Genomic DNA, 12,097 nt, shown 5'->3' on the forward strand with positions numbered 1-12,097 from the left:
TTTTAGAAACATGAGTCTGATCTGTATACGTAAAAGTACCAATGACATTTCCATTATAAATTATACATTGGAATTGGGTATGTCTTTATATTATACTATTCCCGGAACACTTACTTATTTCCATTAAAATTTTTTTAATATATTTTCTTTTCTTTAAAATATATTTTTTTAGTTGTAGTTGGACACAATTGATTTTATTTATTTTTATGTGGTGCTGAGGATCGAACCCAGCACCTCACACGTGCTAGGCGAGTGCTCTACCACTGAGCCACAACCTCAACCCCTACTTATTCCCATTTTTAACCATTTACTTGTTTTTTCCCCTACCTAGAATGACCCTTCCCACATTTGTCTAGGTAGATGCCAAAATAAAACTTTTTCATTTAAGCATCTGTGATGTCTTAAGGCCACGATTGCTAATCTAATAATGCTTATTAACTTATTCATTGATTGTGGTAATTGATGAGCATAGGTATTTTGTGTGTTTACCCCATTTCTCTGTGACTGAATGCTCACTGAAAAGCCTGGACACCACTTTATCTTCTAAGAAGCCTAGCACAATATCAAGCACATTGGAATTAAACATACAATAAATATTGTAAAATCCACCCAAACAGAAGGGTTCTATTTTATTTGGAAAATAGCCATCTTTAAACTATCATAATCATGAATAAATCAATGAAAATAAACTATAACTGTATCCAGGAATACACACCTAATAAACAAGGGCTTGGTGAAAAGGCTGAGTTTAGGGAGGTGTTAAGTTTCTAGTTTTCAGAAGAATGATTTTTTTTCTATATTCTTTTCATAATAAAACATACTGAGAAAAGCACCACGAAATAAATCACACATTAAAGAAAATTAAGTCTGTAGTTAATCTTAATTAATGAATTTTCTTAAACAAATAATTTTGGGACTTCTAGATAAGAAGATATAACATTGTATCTTCATCTACACATCCTTAAAATAAAAATACAAATTATACCACTGAGAAGGTAAAAGCAGAAATAATAAAGTAAAAATGAGATTCCATTATATTATGTAGATGTTTCATTCTTGATAATAAGAAAAGAGGCTTAAAATTAAAAATGATTTACTCCTTACAAATACAATCTCCAGATTCAAAGCAATTCCTATGAAGGCCACAATTTTTTTTTTCAGAAATAGAAAAATTCACTCTAAAATTCATATGGGAGCTCAACAGACTGCAAGCAAACAAAAGAATATTGAAGAGAAAAAAGGGAATTCTCACACTTCCTTAATTTCAAAACTTACTATAAGCTACAGTCATCAAAATAATGTGATACTGTCATAAATACAGATATATAACCAATAAAATAGACTAATGAGTCCAGAAATAAATACTTAACATATGGTCAAATGATTTTCAAAAGGGGTATCAAGACCACTCAATGGAGAAAGGACAGTCTCTTCAACATAAGCTGCTGGGAAAACTGCATACTCACATGCAAAAGAATGCCTTACCTTACACCACAAACAAAACTTAATCCAAACTTAGTGCAGTGACACATGCTTGTAATACTAGTGGTTCTGGAGGCTGAGGCAGGAGGATCTCAAGTTCATTCTATTTATTTATTTACTTAATTTGTACTTTTTAAATATATATGACAGTAGAGTATATTTTGACAGATTATACATATATGGAGTATAACTTATTCTAATTAGGATACCATTCTTGAGATTGTACATGATGTGGAGTTTCCCTAGAGGTGTATTCATATGTGAACATAGGAAAGTTATGTCCAACTCATTCCACTGTCTTTTCTTTTCCCATCCCAACTCCCTTGCCTTCATTCTCCTTTGTCTAATTCACTGAATTTTATTCTTCCCCTCCTCCACTTATTGTGTTGTTATATACACATATCAGAGAGAACACATGATCTTTGGATCTTGGGATTGGCTTATTTCACTTAGTATGATAGTTTACAGGGCCATCCATTTACCAATAAAAATCGTTTTTAAGGTTGAGTAATATTCCACTGTGTATACACACCACATTTTCTTCATCTGTTGAAGGGAAACTAACCTAGTAGGTTAGCTATTGTGAGTTGTGCTGCTATAAACATTGCCAATACAAAAAATCGTTACAAAAGCAGGCATTGTGCAAAATCATGTGGGATGATAAAGATTGAGTCTTCAGATGCAATGAAAAGAATCACATGTTCATTACACAGATCATTTTATTTGTTATATAGAGATATAAAACATTAAAATAGAATGACTGGTAAACACTGGGCAGGATGTCATGGACTTCAGAGCCAGGAGACTACTTGGAATCAAATCTTGGCTCTGCTGCTTCCTTTTTTTTTTTTTTTTTTTTTAATTTTTTCTGGTGTTCTTTTTAGTTATACATAACAGTAGAATATTTTGACATATTATACATAAATGTATAACTTCCCATTCTGTGGTTGTACATGATGGGGAGTTACAATGGTCATGTATTCATATACTAACATAAGAAACTTATGTCCAATTCATCCACTGTCTTTCCTATTCCCATACCTTCTCCCTTCCCTTTATTCCCTTTTGTCTAAACCAAAGTACCTCTATTCTCCCCCCAACCCTTATTGTGTGTTACCATCCACAATATCAGAGAGAACATTCGGCCTTTGGTTTTTTTAAGATTGATTTATTTCACCTAGCATGATAAGTCTCCGGTTCCATCCATTTAACTATAGAGGCCATAATTTCATTCTTCGTTATGGCTAAGTAACGTTCCACTGTGTATACGTACCACATTCTCTTTATCCATTTATCTGTTGACAGGTACCTAGATTGGTTCCCTGGCTTAGCTATTGTGAATTGAGCTGCTAAAAACATTAATGTGGCTGTGCCACTGCAGTATGCTGATTTTAATTCCTTTGGGATAACTGGGTCAAACTATGGTTTCATTCCAAGTTTTCTGAGGAATCTCCATGCTTCTTTCCCGAGTGGTTGCACCAGTTTGCAGTCCCACCAGCAATATATGAGTGTACCTTTTCCCCCACATCCTCACCAACATTTACTGTTATTTGTATTCTTGATAATTGCCACTCTGACTGGAGTAAGATGAAATCTCAGTGTAGTTTTGATTTGCATTTGTCTACTTGTTAGAGATTTGAACATTTTTTTTTATATATTTGTTGACCGATTGTATTTCTTTTGCTGTGAAGCATCTATTCAGTTCCTTTGCCCATTTATTGATTGGGTTATTTGTTTTTCTGGTGTTAACTTTTTTTGAGTTTTTTATATATCCTGAAGATTATTGCTCTATCTGAGGTGGAAGTGGCAAAGATTTTAGGAGAAATACAAGTTCAAAGCCGGCCTCAGCAACTTAGTAAGGCCCTAAGCAACTTAGTAAGACCTTGTCTCAAAATAAAAAATAAAAAGAGGGGCTGGGGTTGTAGCTCAGTGGTAGAGCACTTGCCTAGCTTGTATAAGGCACTGGGTTCAAGCCTTAGCACCACATAAATAAATAAATAAATAAATAAATAAAGGCAATGTATCTGTCTACAACTAAAAATAGAAAAAGAATTGAAGTATGGACAGTTCAATAAATAAATAAAAAGAGCAGAGATGTGTCTCAGTGGTTAAGTGCCCCTGGGTTCAATTCCTGGTACCACAAACAAACATATAAACAACAACAACAAAAAAAATATCAAAAAACAAAAAAATCAAATACATAGCCTTCAGAGCTAAATTATTAAATTTTGAAAAGAAAACAGAAATAAATCTTTATGACAATTAATATAGTAATAGTTTATTGAATAGGACACAAAAAACACAGGCCATAAAGAAACATGTGAGAAACAGTTTTTTATGAAAATTAAAAATTTCTGTGCATTAACGCTCCTTGGTCTATACCATACCCAAAGGACTTAACAATCAGCATACTACAGTGACGTAGCCACATCAATGTTTATTCCAGCTCAATTCATAATACCTAAACTATGGAGCCAACTTAAATGTCCTTCAATAGAAGAATGGATAAGGAAAATGTGGTATATATATTCAATGGAATACTATTACTGAGCCATAAAGAAGAATGAAATTATGGCATTTGCTGGTAAATGGATGGAGTTGGAGAATATCATGCTAAGTGAAATAAACCAATCCCAAAAGACCAAAGGCCAAATGTTTTCTCTGATATGCAGATGCTAATTCACAATAAATGGGGGGGGAGGGGTACTAGAGAAGAACAGAATTAACTTAGATTAGGTAGAGGGGAGTGAAAGAAGGGGAGGAAGGGGATACATGGATAGGAAGAATAGTAGAATGGTACAGACATTATTAACTTATGTATATGTATGACTGCATGACTGATGTGATTCTACAACATGTACAATCAGAAAAATGAGAAATTATACTTCACCTATGTATGATATATCAAAGTATATAAATGCATTCTATTGTTATGTATAACTAATTAAAACAAATTTTTTAAAAAAGAAAGACACTGTCTTCATCCAGAGAAAGAAACTACATATATATATATATACATATATATGAGAAACCAATTTCTACCATATATATATATATATATATATGAAACTTTACAATTCAACAACAACAAAAAAATCCTAATTCAAAAATGGAAAAAGAACTTACCCATTAAATATACTAATGGCTAAGAAGCACAAGAAAAGACATTAGCATTGCTAATCTACTAGGAAGAGGCAAATCAAAACCACAATGAGATATCACTACATACCTATTAGACTATTAACAAAACAAAACAAAAAATCAAACAAACAAACAAACAAAAAAAAAAAAACAGAAAATACCAAGTGTTGGAGAGGTTTTGGAGAAAGTAGAACCCTTATATTGGTTAATAGGATGTAAAATGGCAGAGCTGCTATGGAAACCAGTTTGTGATTCGTCCAAAAATTCAACTTAGAACTATCCTATGATTCAGCAATTCCATGTCCAGATAAATACTTAAAAGAATTCTGGGCAGGGACATTTGAAGAGATATTGGTACATCTATGTTCAGAGCCACATTATTCTAACAGCCAAAACATGGAAACAACCCAGGTGCCCATCCACACACAAATGGATAAGCAAAACGTGATACATCCACACAAGAAATATTAAGCCTTAAAAAGGAAACCTGAAACATGCTGCAACATTGATAAACGATGATGTGAACTAATCCAGACAAAAAGTCAACTCCTCTTGTATGAGGTACCTGGAATACTCAAATTCACAGAACCAGAAAACATAAAACTGGTTACCAGGGGCTGGGGCAAGGAGGGAATGGGAACTGATGGGTACAGAGTTTCAGTTTTGAATAATGCAAAATATACAGAGAAGATTAATGGTGATGGCTGTAGAAAAAAAAAAAAAATCAATGCTTTTTTCAATCCTAGTTATATTATCACCAGCAAAAGCCAGCTCATGGAGTGCTCTATCCTCCATAGAAACAACATACCAATCATACTTCTTCACTTGCCTGGAGAGCAGCTAGAGTCAAAACAGCTTAGGAAACGGGGACCACAGCTCACAGTTACCATCAGCCACTCCGGAGCATAATAAAACAGCAATACTGGGTGACTCATTCACTACCTCAACTGCCAGCAAATCTCCCAGTCATTATATTTTACCAGTTGTGAAACACAGATATTTAATTGTCCTGGCACAAGACTACATATAAGAAAATATAACAAAATCATGAAAACACCTCAAGGAACCATAGTATGGGAAATGACCATGTTTCATTCTGAAGAAAATCCTCTGCCTGACAAATTTTATTAGCTATGCCAAAGAGAATAAATCTTATAATAATAGTAAAAAAGGAATAGAGCCCAAAATAAAGAGGAGTTAGTATCAATCTTAAAAACAACAGTCATGACCATTAGGCTTTTTAAAAGGAACATGAACCTTAAAATTTTATGTTGACTCTTTCACAGGTGGTTTTTGTATGATTCACCGCTGTCAATAATGTGATACCATCAAGCTAAGAAAGACCTGAATGATTACTGAACAGCCAAACAATTCTGGTTACACCCACAAAACAAATAAAAACAAGTGCTTTAAAGTCTCTCCACCAGCCCAAAGACGCATTACTTCACAAAACAGACTTCAATATTTAAACTAAAAATGTGCAAGAATTAAGAGGTTCAAAATACAGTCTGGATCAGGAAGTTAAGATTATAGTACTTCATGACAAGCCTGCTCTGACTGTATTTTTTAGTAGAATTTATTATTTTATTTCAAGTACCCTTGAAAGACTGATTTTTCAAAATGTACATCTTAAAATACATTAAAATTTTACTCTATTTCTTTCAAAACAACCCACAATATAAATTAGTCACTAGTTTATACTGAAGCTTCTTCTCAATTTATTACAAAGAACTGCAAATTCCTGAAGTCAATGGAAATATTTTCTCTTCTTTGAAAACTTTGAGAAAACTATGCTATGACTGAATCTCCAAATTTACAACCAGTTTCATTTTCCATATATGTTTAAATTCAAAGACTTTAAACTTTACCTTGAAATGTTTAAATGTGCGCTTACGACACTTGTACCACTCCACAAAAAAATGTAGGCTTCGGAAGAACATGAATAAATCTCTTTTTTCTTCAGCTCTGTAGAAATAAGAGAGTATGATTAATAAATACTATTAAATGATAGACCAAATCTAGCTTTACTTCTTATTCTTCCTTTTTATGTTCTATGCTAACACTAAAAAAGTACTGGATATACTTCTACATACTAAACCTTGAACTTATGCATGTTTTTCACTTTATGATTGCTACTATCTCAGACTGAAATGCCCTTTCCAAATGTTTAAGTCCTATCAATCTTTCAAATGCCATATTATCCAAGAAATCTTATTTGATGAATATGGTACAATAAGGAATAGTTAAGAATTTATGTTGGGCTGGGTGCAGTGGTGCATACTTCTAATCCCAACAACTCAGGAGGCTGAGGAAGGAGGATTGCAAGCTTGAGGACAGTCTCCACAATTTAGGGAGACTTTGTCTCAAAATATAAAAAGGGCTGCAGATGTAGCTCAGTAGTAAAGTGACCCTGGGTTCAATCCCCAGTACGAAAAAAAAAAATATTTATGTGCCAGTTTAGGGCACAGTTTAGCCACATTAGTAAAGGGATGGACCTGGACTAGCGAGACCTCCAGGAAGAAAGAGTACTGACGAGTGAGCTCAATCACATGGCCAATAATTTAATCAATCATGCCTATGTAAACCCAAATAAAAACTCTGAACCTAGGAGCTCAGTGGAACCTCCTGACTGGGGAACATTTTGATTTGCTGGGAGGGTGATATGCTAGATTCTACAAGAAAGATGTCTATCCCCAGCCCCTTGCCCTTCCTCTCACAGCCACCAGCTATGTATGTACTGCTTCCATTTGGTTGTTTCTAAATTTTAACCTTAATAATAAAATGGTAATTATGAGCATAGTGTTTTCAGCAAGCTCCTCATGGTTTTAGCAACTATTGAACCCAGGGGCCTAACAGGAACTCCTGAATTCATAGCCTATCAGTTATTAATGCAGGTGGACCCTAAAACTTGGAGCTGGGGTCTAAAAGGAGGCAGTCTTGTGGGGGACCTTGCCCATAACCATAAGTGTCACAACTAAACTATACTGCATAATTCCTGCAACACATATCCTATTCCCTAATAGCTATAAATAATTTCATTTCTTTCCCTATGAGCTCCCATAGAAATCTGTCTTAATTCACCTAATACTTTATCTATTGTAACACTGTCAGCCACATAAACTATGAGCAAGTTGGGGCCAAAATCTGTTAGTTCAATTTATTCATTCACTAAATAAATGGTTGTTGGAATCGAGTTCCTGCTCAAGCTATAATGGAATAAGCACATCAACTGAAAAGCTCCCATTAACTGTAACTGAAAACACTGGACACACAGAGAAAGCAAACATGAGAAGATCTGAAATTTTGGCAGAAAAAAAGCAGAATTGGTAGTATTCTGGAATCTAAGAAAGACCTGATGATGAATTCCTTGGAGTTTATTTTTGCCTCCTATATATACCAGTTTGGATACTTGAGCTGCCTGTAACCCAGAACTACCAAAGGGTGCAGATAAAACTACAACCACAAGAAGTTAGGGAAAGACCACTCCCTTTAGCCAGCAGAGGGGGGCACTGCAGAATGGAACCCTAATACTGCATTCCTTTGGCTCCCAATCAAACACTGAGTGGGGCATGAAGCCTGTCAACTGGCTCTGTCAGCAATAAGCAAAAGCATGTTGAGCAGTTCCTTCCCTTCCCAATTGGGTGCTGAGCTGAGGAGACTGTGAAGGAAACTGAGTCAGTCAGCCCCCACCTGACATCCAAGAAATCTAACACCGAGCAAATATGAGCAAAGAAAGGGTGCCATTCCTATAGCCCAAAGTATACTTGTGACATGCTGCACAGAGGGGGTGCTCTGCCACTTTTCCTCACTCTACACTAAGCAGAGAAGGGCCAGAATCAGGAGGAACCTAAAGAAAGGGATCCTTTACCTGTTTTAATGAAGTCCTGGAATGACTACATTTGTCTCATACACAAAACCAACCAGAATCTACAAAGCAAAACTACTGAGTACTGATCTATGGTGCAGAGTATCACCCAGCATCCTCATCAGCCCCAAGGCAGTATATGAGTTAACAGACAAAAACAAGACATTTGAACTTCATACCATGAAAGTGGGCCACAACATGTTTTTGAATAACATGCATTGATAAGGACAACAGCCAAAATGGCAAACAAAGTAGAGAGCATTAAAGGCCATTCCACCCCAGAAATATAAAATCCACAGCATGGCTGTCAGAACTAGAACTCAGGCAGAGAGCAGAAAGTTTACTGCAACCAAGAAAACACCTAACCAGGAAAAGAGCAATGGAAACAGGGTAGGACAGCTTTGTAGCATTTTAACTTGCCCTTTCCACAACTCCCACCTTGCAGTCTTGAAGATAGTGTGCCACTTTACTGATGTGAGATCCTGAATTGATAACCATAAAAGGGACCATATTCCCAAGGAACTGTTGGTCTTTTTTGACTTGTCTGTGGGTTCTCTAAGGACTAACTTAAGAGGTCTGTATAAGCACAAGAAATTTCTAAAAAATACAGAAGGGTAAATGAATAAGTTTTCACTACCCAGAACAAAATAACGGTGGATGCAAACAACAGATATGTCAAAAAACAAGGTAGGAAAAGAGTGGGAGTGAGCATCTTTGAGGAACAAGGACTCTGAAAAGAGCCCAAGTAAACCAGGAAACTTGAAAGTTACATGAACGCCTGGGGCAGGATGCATGCTCAGAAGAGACCTGGGAAAACCATAAGCCTTCACCTCTGGCTGATCCTTAAGGTAAGGACTAGGCTAAGGCAGAACACTGAGAATCCTGGGTAAGCAATGAACCAGTGTTCCAACATAGAATCAAATGCAAAGATGAGAGATTACACGTGTTCAAATTTTTTTCCTTTTTGCACATCGTAATATTAAAAATTTCCACTACTCAACAATAAGAAAAACTAAGCATGCAAATAATTAAGAAAGCATGGCCCACTGACAGAAAAAACAAATTAATAGAAACTTTTGCTAAGATAACATAAATTGGAATCACTAGCAAAGATGTTCTAAATAACTATCTTAAATATGTTTAAAGAACTCCCAGAAACCAAAATAATAATGTGTAACATCAGTGAAAAGGAAACAATATATAGAGAGAAATAATAAGGAAAAAAAATAGACATTTTAGAATTGAAAAGTATAATAACAAAAATTTAAAACCCACTAAAGAGCTTCAATAGTGGATATAGATAGTCATAAGATTCAGCACAATAAACATAGGTCAAGTAAAATAGTTTAAAATTATCAGTGGGTGGAGTGGTGCATGCCTCTAATCCCAGCAGCTTAGAAGGCTGAGGCAGGAGAATTGCAGTTTTGAGGCCAGCCTCAGCAACTTAGGAAGACCTAGTCTCAAAATTCAAAATAAAGAATAAAAAGGGCTATGGATGTGGCTCAGTGGTTGAACACCCCTTGGTTTAATTCCTGATACAAAAAAAAAAAGAGGTTAAAATTACCATAGCTCAAGTTATCCAGCTCAAGAAAAGAATAAAGAAAATAAACAAGCCTAAGAGATTTGGGGGGCACCAAAAAGAATACCAAAATACATATAACAGAGTTCACAGAAGGAGAGCTAAGAAAGAAAAGATCTCAAAGCAATCTCAAGAAATAATGGTCAACTAGACAAAGGTGCCAAAAACACACACTGGACAAAAGAGAGCCTCTTCAACAAATGGTGCTGGGAAAACTGGAAGTCCATATGCAGCAAAATGAAACTAAACCCCTATCTCTCACCATGCACGAAACTCAACTCAAAGTGGATCAAGGACCTGGGAATTAGACCAGAGAACCTATGCCTAATAGAAGAAAAAGTAGGTCCAAATCTTTATCATGTCAGATTAGGTCCTGACTTAACAAGACTCCTAAAGCACAAGAAATAAAAATCAAGAATCAATAAATGGGATGAATTCAAATTAAAAAGCTTCTTCTCAGCAAAAAGAAATAATCAATGAGGTGAAGAGACAGCCTACGGTATGGGAGCAAATTTTTACCACACATACATCAGATAGAGCACTAATCTCCAGGATATATAAAGAACTCAAAAAACTTAACACCAAAAAAACAACCCAATCAATAAATGAGCTAAGGACCTGAACAGACACTTCTCAGAAGAAGATATACAATAGATCAACAAGTATATGAAAAAGTGTTCAACATCTCTAGTAATTAGAGAAATGCAAATCAAAACTACTCTAAGATTTCATCTCCTCCCAGTCAGAAGGACATTCATCAAGAACACAAGCAACAGCTCTTCAGTCTCGGGACTAAGTCACGGTGACATGGCTAAACACACTCAGAAATTCGGAATCGTCGGTAAATATGGGACCTGCTACGGTGCCTCCCTCCGGAAAATGGTGAAGAAAATTGAAATCAGTCGGCACGCCAAGTATACTTGTTCCTTCTGTGGCAAAACCAAGATGAAGAGATGGGTTGTGGGGATCTGTCACTGTGGTTTCTGCATAAAAACAGTGGTTGGTGGTGCTTGGACCTACAACATCACTTCTGCTGTCACAGTCAAGTCTGCAACCAGAAGGCTGAAGGAACTGAAAGACCAGTAGAAAGTTCTACCATATAGCAAAATTGTGGCTTGTTGTAAATTATATTCACTGGATGTTCTGATGTGAATTGCATTAATATTGCCCTTTCAAAAGAGATTTGTAAATTGAAGCCCTTCTCATTTGAATTGGAAAATTTTGCTGAGATGGGTTATTGTAATTCAGGTGTTTTTCGCCCATTAGTCAGATGATAATGGCATGAAACTAAGTCTTACAGCTTAGGTATATACTTAGCTTTTTTTTGTTGTTGTTTTGTTTTTTTAAACCACTGTTCAATGACTCAGAGATATGTTGACATATAGTACAAAATTTGTTTTAAAGGTGAAATGTGGTAAAATATACAAAGGATATACATAAAAAAAGAATACAAGCAACAGTAAGTGTTGGTGAGGATGTGGGGGGAAAGGTACACTCATACACTGCTGGTGGGACTGCAAATTGGTACAACCAATCTGGAAAGCAGTATGGAGATGCCTCAGAAAACTTCTAATGGAATCACCATTTGATCCAGCTATCCAACTCCTTGGTCTATACCCAAAGGACTTAAAAACAGCATACTACAGTGATGCAGCCACATCAATATTTACAGCATTCAATTCATAATAGCCAAACTGTGGAACCAACCTAGATGCCCTTCAATAGGTGAATGGATAAAGAAACTGTGGTATATACACACAATGGAATATTACTCAGTAATAAGAGAGAATAAAAAATTATGGCATTTGCAGGTAAATGGATGGAGTTAGAGAATATCATGCTAAGCGAACTAAGCCAATCCCAAAAAAGCGAAGGCCAAATGTTTTCTCTGATAAGTGGATGCTAATCCATAATGGGGCAGTGGGGAGCATGGGATGAATGGAGGAACTTTGGATTGGCCAAAGGGGAGGGAGGAGTGGGAAGGGGGCATGGGGATAGGAAAGATGGTGGAATAAGACCGGCATCATTAC

General features: G+C 35.8%; 2 protein-coding genes across 2 annotated transcripts in view; one reads left to right on the top strand and one right to left on the bottom strand.

Moving 5' to 3' along the window:
• Positions 1-12,097, bottom strand: part of Cenpp (centromere protein P) — a 235,634-nt gene that overhangs the window by 183,967 nt on the left and 39,570 nt on the right. The window contains exon 5 of the mRNA XM_046457747.2: positions 6,492-6,588. Coding sequence (XP_046313703.1) covers positions 6,492-6,588 — 97 coding nt within the window. The remainder of the gene's footprint in view (positions 1-6,491; positions 6,589-12,097) is intronic.
• LOC124101645 (large ribosomal subunit protein eL43-like) lies at positions 10,875-11,153 on the top strand. The gene has a single exon (XM_046457749.1). The coding sequence runs from the start codon at positions 10,875-10,877 to the stop codon at positions 11,151-11,153; it is 279 nt and encodes a 92-aa protein (XP_046313705.1).

This window comes from Marmota monax, unplaced genomic scaffold (assembly GCF_021218885.2).
Source record: "Marmota monax isolate L192 unplaced genomic scaffold, Marmota_monax_Labrador192_F-V1.1 WCK01_AAM20220418_F8-fsc00231, whole genome shotgun sequence".
Taxonomy (NCBI): Eukaryota; Metazoa; Chordata; class Mammalia; order Rodentia; family Sciuridae; genus Marmota; species Marmota monax.

Coding starts and splice junctions, on each gene's coding strand:
- LOC124101645 (XM_046457749.1), top strand. CDS start 10,875: ATGGCTAAACACACTCAGAAATTCGGAATCGTCGGTAAATATGGGACC.